General features: G+C 44.6%; 1 protein-coding gene across 2 annotated transcripts; it reads right to left on the bottom strand.

Annotated features, from left to right (window-relative positions):
- Positions 1-325: 325 nt before the first annotated feature.
- On the bottom strand, positions 326-13,983 carry exoc2 (exocyst complex component 2). 2 transcript variants are annotated; one of them, XM_019885185.1, is made up of 11 exons: positions 13,914-13,983; positions 9,946-10,100; positions 9,674-9,850; positions 8,988-9,114; positions 7,519-7,632; positions 6,842-6,966; positions 2,763-2,843; positions 1,717-1,862; positions 1,404-1,485; positions 1,229-1,331; positions 326-488 (listed from the first exon to the last, which is right to left on the bottom strand). In XM_019885185.1, the coding sequence occupies exons 2-11, from the start codon at positions 10,061-10,063 to the stop codon at positions 353-355; spliced, it is 1,209 nt and encodes a 402-aa protein (XP_019740744.1). In that variant the 5' UTR covers positions 10,064-10,100; positions 13,914-13,983; the 3' UTR covers positions 326-352. The 2 variants fall into 2 exon arrangements, with proteins under 2 accessions (XP_019740744.1, XP_019740754.1); XM_019885195.1 differs by lacking the exon at positions 13,914-13,983 and adding an exon at positions 11,190-11,200 and having other exon boundaries at positions 9,946-10,089.
- Between the last annotated feature and the right edge of the window lie 405 nt (positions 13,984-14,388).

Genomic DNA, 14,388 nt, shown 5'->3' with positions numbered 1-14,388 from the left:
TTTTTTTTTTTCAATGACATTTTTGTGCAGGCTGTTTTGGTTGGGGCTAATTGTTTCAATCCATCTGCGACGCCGAAAGTGAATTTGCACGAGATGGACTGCACGGGCCAAGCCCCGAAACCCAAATCCACTCGCTTTATCTAATTCATACATTCAAGAAAAAAATAAATACGCGGGCCTTAAATCCAACGGGCAGGCATGGGAGGGTGACGACGGAGTACGGAATGTCGACCAAGGGCGGTACCTCACTGGAGGCTGACTTCCCCTGAATTCTGACTCGTACGACATCTATCAGCTGCCTGATAGGAAATGCTAGATGTCTTTTTTTTTTCTTTTTTGATAATGCAAAGCATCATGTGCGGTTGTTACCTCTCTGACCACCGATAAACTCGTCCCTGCAGTCTTGCATCAGCTGCAGGATCCATTTGTGCTGAGCGTAGATACACTGCCATGCCGGGTCACCTGGTGCATGCAGGTCAGACAGGTACCTTCACAAGGAGACAAAAAAAACAAAACATGCAAACCCGTTCAGATTCATATCGCTCCATTTCAGTGGCCGCAAATTGCTTTCTGTGAGACCGGGACTGATGCCGGTCAACGGACACAATTGCAATATGGTGGTTCCTGCACAACAGTAGAGTGGACCTCCACTATTTGCGGAGGACAGGGAAACTCATTGAAATAAAATGAATAAATAAATAACATTTAAAAACCAAAAAAATAATAATAATAATGGAATTCATAGCTAATTATGACCAATAAACATTGAAACAAAGACAAAAAAAATTCATCCTCTGGCCTGCCTCCTTCTAACTGGCACCATCTAACTTGGCTGCGCACTTGTTTCTCATTAGCTAGCATCAACACACACACATACACACACGTCCAGCTATCCACACGAGCGGGACTTGAGCGGAATGAGGATTTGCACGACACACACATACACACACGTCCAGCTATCCACACGAACGGGACTTGAGCGGAATGAGGATTTACACGCGCACACACACACACGCGCGCGCACACACACACACACACACACACACACACACACACACACACACACACACACACACACACACACACACACACAGGCCCAATGCGGTTGAATAAGAGTTGCACTGCTGACTGATTTCAAGCCGGAAAACATCCGCTAAGGAGGAAAAGCATAATTCAAGGATCAACTGCTGATTCATATTACGTTAAGATATCAAAAAAAACAGAAGACCTGATATATCTCTTCTGATCATGTAGTGTTGAGGGAGTCTGCAGCAATTTTTCCAGTAGTAAGCTACGGAGAGCCCTGATCCTCGTTTCGACCTCCGCGTACACTTTAAAGCAGAAAGAGAAAGTAATTATTGACTCTTTTTTGTACTTATACAAATGGGGGTATACGAGCTTACCTTTTTTAAAAACAGGGACCTCTGTATTGCCAAAAAGAGATTTGGCCTTCTCGTAGTCATTGATCACCACATCGTAATCTCCCTGGAAACACAATTAATATGGAAGTCGGCGCAACACGACGTCGTGTACGGTCACACGAACAAGAAATAGGATGACACCTAGCAAAGCATTACACCGTTTATAATTTAGCTGCATACTGCCTCGGACGAAAATGTATGTCAGGAACTCACTACACAGCTCGTACAATCACACTCCCAAAAAACATGACAGAAAATGGATGTAAAGTCGAGTTGTTTCAGAGTTTCTGGCTACCTTCTGGATATTACGTTCAATGTTGAGGGGCAGGTTAAAAAGAAACTTGAAACGCTGCAGGACGTTGAGTGCGTTGCGTGTGGAGTCGGCTTTGTCTTTCCGCCCCAAAACTTCCTGGAAAAGTGTATCAGCGGTGTCACTTGCTCCTATGAACGAAATACAAATAAAGATAGGCTGAGAGCTTCGGCACGCGGGACAAGGCTTGGCCTCTTCAAAAGAGCTCGTAAGAATGAAAGGATGGACGACGACTTTGGTATTGTGCCGGAAGCCTCCTCAAACGTTGTCTCTCATGTGTTGTGAGAACCTGGCTTTCATAGGAAGCGAGAGTTTGCAAGGGAAGTGAACTCAAAGGCCCCACGCTGCCCATCTTTACAATTCATTTTGAGTCTTTGGCGCTTGACTCAGTATGAGCCTTGATTTTGAGTTGGACTGTTGCTTTAAAGGGCTCCAGAAATACAGCTGAGTTGAGAGTTGAAAATCACTTTGCGTTTCTGCGTTTAGGAATGCTCATGCAAAGTTGTCCTTTTTTAGGGTCAGCCATCTATCCATCCATTTTCTAATCCCCTTTATCACACCGTGACACAATTTTTTTGAGTGTTCCATTAAACTGCAATGCATGTTCTTGGGAACGTGTCAGGAAAGCGGCATACCCGGAGAAAAACGAGACAGGGACGGGGAGAACATGCAAACTCCACCCAGGAAGGCCGCAGCCGGAATCGAACCCTGCACCTCTGCACTCTGAGGCCGACGTGATAACCGGTCGACCACCGGGCCGCCCTATTCGGATCAAAATCGTTTCATTTATGGTACAGCCAAACTGTTTTTTTTTTTTCATGGAGAACAAAAAACTGTTTGTGCAAAGCTACAAATAAATATTGTGAAAAGGAAATTTGCCAGATTGGCAACGCAAATCATAACATTTTAGAGGCCCGGACCTTTGCCTTGAGAAATCTCTCGCAACCAGACCCTCTTGAGTTTTGACTGAAGATCCCTGCACTCGAGTGTGTTGGTTTAATTGTGAATGGGGTCGGGGGCGGGGGGCTTACTGTTGAGGATGACTTCCAGGCGTTGGGTCATTGATCCTTCTACTCTTTCAGTACCGTCTGAATCCTGCCTCTGGTGGATAGCTGGAAAACATACGTAAACAATAATGATCAATTTTTTAAGGACGAAAGGTAAATGAATCCAAATGGAGCATTTGAAAGGAGGAAAAAAAATTGCCCCAGAAAAAGTCCCGTGGCCTCTACTTTGCTGACGGTGGTAAACTGGACCCCTTTGTGCGGGCATGACCTTAACCCTCCGCTGATTGATTGAGATCAGTTCATCCAGTCATTCATTCATCCATACATCCATGCGCTGCACCCGCTTATCTTGTTCAGCCAGCTGACTTCACCCGACAGCGCTCGCCATTCAGTCGCAGGGCACACGCAGACAACCGCCCAAACTGGCCTTCACACCGTCACAGAGTGGAGGCAAAGAAGATGACAAGAAAAAAAAAAACCCAAAACACTTTGATCGAGAAGGACAAGGGGAGAAGAAATTCTCGGACGATTTGTGGAGTCCTTCTATGAAGGCGAGGGAATGTGAAGAGGGGGAACGAGGGGACCAAATGGAGAAAGTGAGCGAGCGAGTGGTGGGGCTTAGCCAGAGAATAAATAAATGGTGTGCAGAAGTGGGCCGCTGGGTGCTGAGAGCTGCACTGCGGGTTTATTGACAAAGGGGAGGAGAGTTGGGGAAGGAGGCCTTCGACATACTTGTGAAGCGATTCAAATAGGCAACAAGGAGACATTTTGCATCTGAAGTGAAACGACAGAAACTCATTCCTCTGCCCCGTCTTCCCTTCAAGTACAACATAGACTGTGAGCAAAAGCTTGGCGACAGCCGAGCGAAAGGGCAGTAAAAAAAGACGAGGCGGCGCTTTTCCAAATAAATACGCGGCTCCATTCTGACAGACAGAAGCCTCAAGGCAGAGACTCAAGCTATGCAAAAACATACTATTCGTTTTTTAATCAGGATGGATGTTTCTGGCCCGTTCTTGCACCTCTCCACTGCTTCAAAAATAAAGGCAAAAAATATAAAGAAGGCCAAAAGAAGGCCAATGTGAATCGCATACGTGACGAGGACAACGGCATTGCCAAACTGTGGCCCAGATTTTCATGCGTACGCCGTTTTATTATTATGATTCAAAACAGCGATAATCTTCAAAAATGCTCTTTCGATCGAGCTGAAGTGAAAAAGGCCCTCAATGGTATCACTCCGACAATGCAATCTGAATGACAAAAATACTTTCGAGACCAAAGCAGCAAAGTTCATCAGGTGGAAAAAAAAGAAGGTTTTAGGGAAAACACGTCATTTACCACATTTGAACCGGCAAAAAAAAAAAAAAAAAAAAAAAAAAACTGAAGGGAGTACTCAGTCAACACAAACTAAAGAGGATGTGGTGAAAACGTCTGTACGAGTCTCCTTGAATTAGTGCTACTACCGTATCTAGCGTAATGTGCTGTGTAGACCCACCCTTGCCGGGCGAGGCAGTGACCCTTCGAGCAACTATTTGCTCCCAAAAACTTGAGAGGGGCCTTGTGCCGCCATAGTCTGGCCATGGGGCAAAGTGAAGCGATCCCTTTTGTCGTCAATGGACGCTACAGCTTCTTGTTTACTTTCAAACTTGGCTCGTCGCAGACGTGTGCACATTTTGAGCATGACGACTCTGATCCACTGGTGAAGGGACACTTTGAGTCTCTTCTCTTTCATCGAGAACTGCTTTAGACAACAAGGGGTGTGCAGGAATACGGTTATGATTGCACGACTGTGCACGTTTTATGACTGTATTGTTATTTTATGCGTATATGAAAGTGAACGAGACTAGAAAAGACAAACGCGCAAAGCGAGCAATGTCTTCACAGCCCCCCCTTTGCCCCGTTGCCAGCTGCGTGTCCTCGGCGTGTGTGACACTGAAGGGCCGATGACGTCACACGTAACCTAAACATCAGGTCAAGCTCGGGCTAACGCACTCCGCCGCGACTTGAGGAAGAGCCGCAGCTCCCGCTTCACTTCCTGGAACTATTGAGGACACAAATGAATACGAATAAAAATACAGCGTGGCCGCTTTCTAAAGCTGGAGATGTTTTGACTCCTCGGGGAACTGGCCCTGGGAATCAGGCATTTTTGGAACACGGGAGCTGCTCTGTTTCCTGCACCGCTTGGAGACTTCCTTTTGACACAACAATGCAAAACCTCAAATTTCAACATTTCACTCACAACAAAGCTGGACAGACTCTCAGTCGGTCCTTCTGCCAGAGCAGCTCTGCCTCAGAGGTGTACGTGGCTTCGTGTGAAATTGAGGCCGAGTGATCTTATACTGCCACAATGCCCCAAACCTTCCACTCACCAGGGAGTTAGTATGCGGCATTTCTTTATTTCAGAAGATGCCCTACTGGCATCAGACGGCTGAATGGTAATCTGCCCCTTAGAAGGCAAATAGTGCTAGTTAAGTCAGATGAACATTCGAGTGGCAAAGTACACGTGGAGACTTGGATACTGATTGATTTCACACAGGGTGGATCGAACTTGACATCTGTTCCATCTCCGGTGTGCAGTGTGAGAGATGGACGGTGTTGGAGCGCTTTTGCTGGACGCTCTGTAAACACATTACATTTTTACCAGCACACAATGAAAAAAAATGGGAGCATCTGCGACCATTAACGGTGTTGAGCCCTGACAACGGCACAAAGATCCCCTTCCACAGTGGCTGTCTCGGGCAATATCAAAAGAAAGAAAACTCCATCTACGTCGACAGTCAGGCTGTGACTTCCACCTCTGAAGCTTCAACAATTAGTGTCCTCAGTTCCCAAATGTTTACTCAATGTCGTGAAAAGAAAAAGGTGATGTAACACAGTCGTGAACATGACCCTGTTCCATTTTTTTTGCAACGTGTGGCAGCCATAAAATTCAAAGAAAATGGTTATTTGATGAAAAATAAAGTTTGCCGGTTTGAACATGAAATATTGATCTTTGCAGTGTATTCGATGAAATATCGCTTGAACATGATTTGCAAATCACTGTATTCCGTTTTAATTTCAATGTCCCAAATTCATGGGAATTGGGTTTGTTTAAAAAAAAAAAAAAAAAAAGATCCCACCTGGCTGAATTGAAAGCATATGAACAGGAAACCTGGCAACCTCAAAGACGTGATCGCAATACAAGAACTTAAGGGCCACAAGGGTGGCTATGCACCAGGTGAGGGTTGCGTCGGTCACAAGTTTATTCCCAGCGCAGTCCTTCCTTCAGCCGCGCCGGCTGCACATTTCCCTTTTCGGCAGCGGGCACAAAGTAGGCACGCTCAGTCCAAAAGGCAAGTATGACTGTGCATTGTTCCCATTGGTCATATTGGGTCTGTTATCAGCTTGATCAATCCTAATATTCTGTCGTGCATTGTATTGTACCACTCTGTTTATTTGGACGCGACCCCCCAACTACAAAAACATTGCCTTTCTCCTAAATGGGGCACAAATATACGGAAAGCAATAAGAAGAAGAATGACAGAGGTAGAAAGTGTGCATATATATAGCCCAAGGAAGTAACCGAGTGGCTCGAGAGGAAGACAAGCGTAAACCATCAAAAACGCACAAATGACAAGCTCGGGCTACGTTTACACGATCTTCCCGGCGCCCGTGGCAGCCCTGTTGCAGGCCATCATGGACAAAATGGGATGGTCGTGAGACAACGCGCGGGGGGGGCCCTGGATAGGCAAATGGCTCCAGGGGACCACCCCCTAAATGATGCCCGGTAGCGGTAACTCTCCTCAGCCTCGGTGTGTAGTGGATGCGGTCTGTTTTCCCCAGTAGGCAGGCAAAATCCGAAATGATTTATACATATACATTTTTAATATTGTAAAAATTTGCCATTGAAACACGGTATGTCGACTTTGTATGTCCTGTGTAAAATCTAAAACACACAAAAGTACTGGCAAGATTCTCACTGTGTCTCTTTTGAAGGCTGGTGGGGTATAAACACGAGAAATCTTTTTGAGCAGTAAAGGGTCAACGGTTTGAAAGTATGTAGCGAAATAAATGGCGAGCCACTGAGAGCGATCCAACTTTCCATCAAAGGTCTTGATGGGTCTCACCTGCCAGAGCGTCCTGAGCCTCAAAGAAGGTACTGAGTCCACCTTTGACATAGGCCAGACTCCCCTCATTCTTCTTGTTGGCCTGCTTCTTCAGATTGCTGGCAGCCAGCTTCAACTGCTCAAAACTAAGAAACAACAAAGAAAAGGTGTTTTGTTTTGTCTTTGATTCACCCTCATGTCTTTGTGTTATCGGTTAACTGAGAGTACGGTACATACAAATGTTTACATTATTTTTGCACTTGGTCATGAAAAAAGAAAAATAATGAAAATGTTACTGAAAACACTGCCTGTACAAAATAATGTTAATGTAGGTGTTATGACGGTGACATTTTTAAAATTGTAACACTGTTGTTTTGTTTTTTTAGGGGTGGGGGGCATTGTTGATGAGGATTGGTCGTTAGATACTCGGTTCAATGATACCGGACCGAACCAGACTGACTTTTAGGGGTGGGGGGCATTGTTGATGAGGATTGGTCATTAGATACTGGGTTCAATGATACCTGACCGAACCGAATTTTTAAAAATTTTTTTAGCTTAGAAGGCTAAACAGAAAATAATTACTTTTTCTTTTGAACATAAGATTCTGAGTGGGGAAGGGGCGTGTGGAGTGCTCCGCTCTCCCGGGTGGTTCTCATCGCTCAGCCAAGATTAAAAATCAATCAATCAATCAATCATACCTAGAGCCTGCGTGGTTTTCAATGAGATACCAGGTGGCAGAGAAGTTTTCACTGGTGAAATCGCCACTCATCCCCGGAAATGTCACCTCAATGTCTTTCAGCGGGAAATTTCCCCTATAGGAAGCGAGACAAAAACGTGCTTAAAAGTAGAAAAGCAAAACAGGGAAACATTTCAACATTTGACTCATTATCGTATTTTACAGTCACAGGGAAGTTGGGAGTTTATCCAAGCAGACGATGGTGTGATATGGTTACATTGGACCGAGTGTGAGGTCACAACACAAGTTATAAGAAACAATTGATACGCCTTTTCTGATACGCCCCCCCGCTACATGTTGAATTGATGTTCAACACGTAGAAATTAACAAAAACAAATTCAATGTCAACAAAGACAAAAATCCTGGATCTGAAATATTACCCACGCAAGACACAATGTCATAAATACCTTTTATTCAATACCGGGGGGAACTTTCCAAGTGTAACCAAGAAACTAGATTTGTGTGACTGTCACCAGGGGGCAGTGTGCTGCCAAAAAAGGACTCCAGGTTGGCGTGGGAAGCCAAGTGTGTGATGCCTGGCTGCTCCAGGAGGAACTGGCACTTCATTAGCCAAGCTTGGTCTCGACTAATGAGCCAAATCAGACACCATTCTATCCAAACTACATCACCCCCCCAACGTGCGTTCACATGCATACGCAGAAGGATGCTTGCACAGTGAGGTCAAGAAAAAAAAGTCATGACATTATTGATGTTTGTGATACATGTTGAATTGATGTTAAACACGGAGAAATTAACAAAAACAAATGCCATGTCAACAAAGACAAAAATCCTGGATGTGAAATATTACCCACGCAAGACACAATGTCATGAATACTTTTTATTCAATACCGGGGGAACTTTCCAAGTGTAACCAAGAAACTAGATTTGTGTGACTGTCACCAGGGGGCAGTGTGCTGCCAAAAAAGGACTCCAGGTTGGCGTGGGAAGCCAAGTGTGTGATGCCTGGCTGCTCCAGGAGGAACTGGCACTTCATTAGCCAAGCTTGGTCTCGACTAATGAGCCAAATCAGACACCATTCTATCCAAACTACATCACCCCCCCAACGTGCGTTCACATGCATACGCAGAAGGATGCTTGCACAGTGAGGTCAAGAAAAAAAAGTCATGACATTATTGATGTTTGTGATCGATGGTATTTTTTTCATCAAGATTTTGGGTTTCTTACTTTCGAAATCAGAATCATGACACAAAAGGATCCTGGACCCCCAAAAACTGGGCACTGTGTTTCTAGCAGCAAGTTTGCGGCGACTCCCTCTGTGTGTTGGATCATTTGGCCCCATTTACAACGCAACCGTGCGGCATACTGAGTTGTACCGAATCGTAACGCTTGGTGGAAAATAATTTTTCACTTAACGGTGATGCGTTTATGGCAACGGGATCATATGCAACGTGTGCGCGCGCTGGTCCGTACTTGTCAATCTCGATACCCAACGGATTGTTGGGTCGGAGCGAGAGAGGTGAGAGGCCTTTGTTGCGGTCAGTCCTCATGTCGTAGTAGTTGAATTCGTCCACCCACACGGCCGACTGCTCCAAAATACCTGCGAGCGGGAAGAGCGAAATGATCTCCGCGACACCATCTCAAAATTGTCATCAGTCAAATGAGGTGCGCGGGTGATGATGTGCCGTGATTTTTCGCGCAATAAAATGGGCCGGCATGGGAGAAGACTTTTTCAAAGAAACATACAGCTCAATTGATTCATCCAAAGCGACCGATACGCGCAATGAGTGAGTTAGAAAGTGAGTTCAATTCAATTAATGAATGGGAAAAGAAGCTTTTTTTTTGCCCTCGTTCTTACCAAATTGGGCAAATTGGGAGAGTCGCATTTACTTAAAATATGCCGCTTATTTCCGCAGTGGACGGTGGAACATTTGGTCAAGGATAATTCAGAATGATGATTTTTTTTTTTTCTCCTCTCACTTCGGTTACTGTGATGAAACGACCAAACTGATCCAACAACCCCGACCGGTGCCCTCAAACTCACTGAAAATAATTCTCGATCACAGTCAATTTTTTTTTAGCTTTCTATGCCTCATAGCCGGTCTGCGGTGCGGTTACGGATCCTCTTAGCTGATGCCTTAACTGAGTTGCTGTCTTACCAATCCTCTCCGGCTTGAGCAGTTTGAATGAAACCGTGGAGGTCCCGAGACCTCCGGACTTGGTTGTGACAATGATCTCTCCCTTGTCATCTTTTGCTGGGCCCACACGACACACTATCTTGCTGGCCGACATCCACTCTGCTGTCAGCAGGCAGTTATGGCCGCAGATTGACAGACCTAAATCAAACAAGGAGAGAGGAAAGGTGAAATGGGTTGCCGAAACCTAAAATGCAAAGACGACACGGTTTGTCATGTCGTCGGAAATACATTACCAATGAGATCAGCTGAGCCCGTGCCCAGGTTTTCACCACGGATTGTCACTTTGGTCCAGGCTGCACCCTCCTTGGGTGAGATGCCTGTGACGAGCGGGGGAGGACGGCCACGGGACATGTTGCTCTAGGCCAGGTGCACGGGGGCTGATCAAAACCTGGAGGAAGAACCAGAATCATCAAGAATCACATAGTCTAAACTATATGGAAAGATGTTCAAAGAAACGCAGCGATCAATGGAACATTCCACACAGCTGTAATGAATAATTCTTCTAATTGCAGACTTGAAAATATATTCAATCATTTTATGAAAAATTGGATATACATATCTATATTATTCATAGACCAGTGAGTAATTTGCACCGTTATGAAAGAAAAAAAAAAATCCAAAATATAAGTAATCCCAAAGCAATATGACCGATTGGAATAAAATGGCCCTGGCTTCCAAAGAAAGCAAGAGTTATCTCGAAGACAGTCGAAAGTAGAGTGAGGAGCCAGGAATGGCAGAGCGGAGAGCAGCGGAGGGAAAGAATGTAAACCTCATAGAAACGAATAAATAAACCCGGCCTCAACAATCATTCCGCATAAACTCATGCAAGACAGTCAAGCCTTGGCAGGAGCAACCACGCACATCAGCTTAGGATCGAGTCACCGCAAGGGGAAGCGACTGCTTTTGTTTTTTGTTTTTTCTCAAATCAATTATAACCAGCTCACGTCAAGGTTGATCAATCCGGACTCTCTTTTCACTAATTATGGAGATCTGATTTACAGCCTATCGCGCATTTCATACACAGCGTGCGTCACATCGTTAAAAAAAAAGTTACTAAGGAATTTAGGAACTAAAGAATATTTAAAAATTTTAAAATACCTACAAGCTAAGCAAAAAAAAAAAAAAAAGTAGCTTGCTAAAAAAGATTTTGGAAAACTGGATGCTTTAAAAGAGTCACGGGTATGGTTTACAAAGAAAATGGATTCATTTCCTGGTTTGTTCCACAACATGTCGGAAAATGTAAAGACGAGATTTTGATTCCACACAAAGTTTCTTTTCATGAGTTCAGCCTCATCGACTCGCTCGGGCCTTTTGCTTGTCAGGGTAAATCGGGGCGCTGGGGATCAGATGATAAGAAGTTGAAAATCGTGGCGCTTACAGGTGAAATGGCGACAGGTCAACCAAGACCACTCTCTCGCATTTTAAGGTGTAAGAAACGGATTCTTAATGCTATGGAACATTTCTCCAGGAAGCACACGTGCACGGACACCCAATCGGCAGGACTGACAGCTCGGCGACGGAGCGCGAGAGGGGCCGCAGTCCTCAAATTGGGAATGTGCCGTCTGTTTCCGGCGGTATGGGGACGCATCCGCACATGCGTCGAGGCGGCGTGCATATGCATAGTATACAGCGTGTGTGCGTGCATGCGTGTGTGTGGTCCGAGTGTGTGGTCTCCGGCATAGGCCCAGCGAGAGCCCGCTGACGGGCGGGATGAGAAAAGAGCCGCTGTGTTTACTTTACTCCAGAGGCTGTGCATGAACACGGGAACACTGCCCAGACCCCTCTCCGTAACACTAGGTTGGGTCCACATGATCAGAGCTACACACAAACACACGCACTCAAAACACAAGTGAAACGACAGAGCTGAATGCAAGGCAGTCGAAAATTTGGGTGCCCGTACACCTCACTTTTGTGCCCGTGCACCGAAGAAAAAAAAAGTTGGGTGCACCGGGGCAAAAAGGTCATCTTGACCCCGGGATCATGTTAAATGGTTGAATATTTAAAGTGATAGGCATTAAAGATCATGTTTACATCAGTGTTTTGAATAAAGGGACATAGAGAGTATTAAACAAAATAATAATAATAATAATAATAATCCTGAAAAAAAATAACGTTTCAAAGCTTGTACTCTGCAAGTGACTGGGTGGTTCCAGTACTTCTGGAGAGTCTAGCGTGACAAGGAAAGACAACAAAGCGCCCACGTGAACCTCTGTTTCACTATTCTGTATCCCGACCTGATGTCCGCTATCGCCAAGAGTGCTGGTCTATTTATTTGTAAGCCTCCAGTCCCCCGCCTCCATTTCCAAAACGAAAATCCTAAAACAACAAACAGAAACATGTAATGTGGAGCACCAAATATAGAAACTTGTTTTTGAGGCTTAAGAGACCGGAGACGGTCGGCTCTGTCGGGTGACACAACCAAATGAGAAATGCGAACCTTTCTTAGCCCCCACTTGTGCCACTTCACATCGAAACAAGTTTAAAATGTGAGAACCATTTGCCGTGAAATTACATTGTCAATTACAAGCACTGCAACTCTATCGAAACGTATTGTACTTCTTCAATGATGCTAATTGATTTGATATGAATATGCATAGATATTTGGATTGGTGTATTGAGTCGACATACAAGGAAGCTGAGTAAGGCCACTTTTAAACGCCGCTAAAATTAATCACAACTGCTGATGATGTCTGTTGTTATCAATTTCCAATATCATCTTCCAAATCTGAACGGCGGAAGTGAGGTCCCGATTCGCATCAGATTTTTACATGCCAGAAAATTGATGACGCACATCAAGCAACAACAGGTGACAATCAAATGATCACTGATGATCTCCGCAGACAGGAGTGCGTCTGCCAAACAGGCAAAAGTGTCACACGGTTAACTTTTGTGCATTTTAAGACGTTTTAGCTGTAAAAACCTGTCGCTGTAAAAACAATATCATGCTGATTCTTTTGAGCTCCAACGGTCAGGGCCGCTGGTTGTGATCTTCCACGGCCCATTTCCCAGTGCTTGGGAACCTCTCTCGTTCTAAAGAGGTCCGGCTGGGTCAAGAAATCACGCAGTGAAAACCAGCGGCCTGGCACTCCTGTCAACAGGGAAGAAACTACCAGGTGGGGATTACTGACAGGAGCAGTCCGGGCTGAGAGAAAAGTGGCACTTTGCAAACAAGGCTCAGCCTGACACAGCAACGGCGTTGAGAAAAACGTTGCAAAAAGCCAACCCGCTACATTTATCCAAAACAAACAAGCAGGGCCACCCAAATTTTTCAATTAGAGCCATGGGAGGGAGGCAGGAAATGGGACATGTTCAAACCCCCTCCCCCAACATGCACACATTCGCTTTCTCTCTCTCTCTCTCACACACACACACACGCTGATAAATAGGGCTGACACACACACACACACACACACACGCTGATAAATAGGGCTTATATGGAAACATAATAACCTCAATCATGTAGATGGATATTGAAATGATGAATAAACAAATCATTGATTCTGAAACTTAGCATTGATTCAGCCACCAAAATTCTACGTTAAATATAGGGCAACTTAAAAGAACACTCAGAAAATAAACGAGCAAGAAATAAAACAAGAATGTTTTGCTATATCATCAATTTAAAAAAATTAATCCCAGCTGGTGCTGCTGTGCGCGCCTTGGCCGGGCAAAATGGTGGGTGCGGTGCATGCAGACACACGCTAACATGATGATAAACAGATGACAAGAAGACAGTTGAGATTTAAATTGATCAAGGTAAATTGTTTTTCAGACTAGGGAGAAAAAAATGGTTCTATAACCAGACCGTGTGTGTTATTACTGCGTTTGTGTGCGAATGAATACTCGTTATTCTCTGCACTGCTTCTGCGCTGGATGAGGGCATTCATTGTCAAAAATGATGTCAAAAAGCAAACGGCTTCACTCCATCTCCCCCAGAACCCGGAGCACTAATATGTAAAAACGCAAAACTGGTAGTGGTCGTCGATGGTTACAGGCGGAGATTGAGGAGCATCTGCGTTGTTGACATGCATCACTACTAAATCTATGTCCGGGATCGAATTCGTCTCAACGCGGAAAAAGCTATCATTATCTGGTATTCGTGTTTCGTGTCCCCTTCAATCCGACGAAAGCGATTATCTGTCACGTGAGATTCCAATAACGGCACTGTATTTTAACATTAAACAAGAGGTACTGAACTTACTTTCAGGATCGCTGCAGAGCTGCCGCTACCATTTCCTGTAGCCTGGGATCCTGCCGGATATCCGTTCTTAGGCAGAGCTTTCAAAATAAAGTTATGTGAAATTAAAATAACTCGGCGTGACGTTTACTTTCTAGTTGTGTAGAGGCAAAGTCATGGCAATGTTGAGGAAAATTAATAGCGTGGAAAAAAATGACAAAGACTGACGGGCATATTTTGTAAAGTGAAAACCAAAGTCACATTTACATTTTGTATTCGTTTTACTTTCTTATGCTCCTGGTACTACTTCCTCTACATACACGACGTTAACCGATAAATAAATAAATATACAGTCAGTCGAATAAATCGCATAAAAAATAAGGTCGATGGTTCGTGGATATTCAAACTGTTCAAGAGTCAGGCAACTTTTCTGATCAAATGATCATTCGCTCACATTCAATTGCTCCTCTCCGTTAACGCTAATAACCTGACACACTTG

The sequence above is a fragment of the Hippocampus comes genome, unplaced genomic scaffold (genome assembly GCF_001891065.2).
Source record: "Hippocampus comes isolate QL1 unplaced genomic scaffold, H_comes_QL1_v1.1 scaffold90, whole genome shotgun sequence".
Lineage (NCBI taxonomy): Eukaryota > Metazoa > Chordata > Actinopteri > Syngnathiformes > Syngnathidae > Hippocampus > Hippocampus comes.
This window is presented reverse-complemented; position numbering and strand designations above follow the sequence as displayed.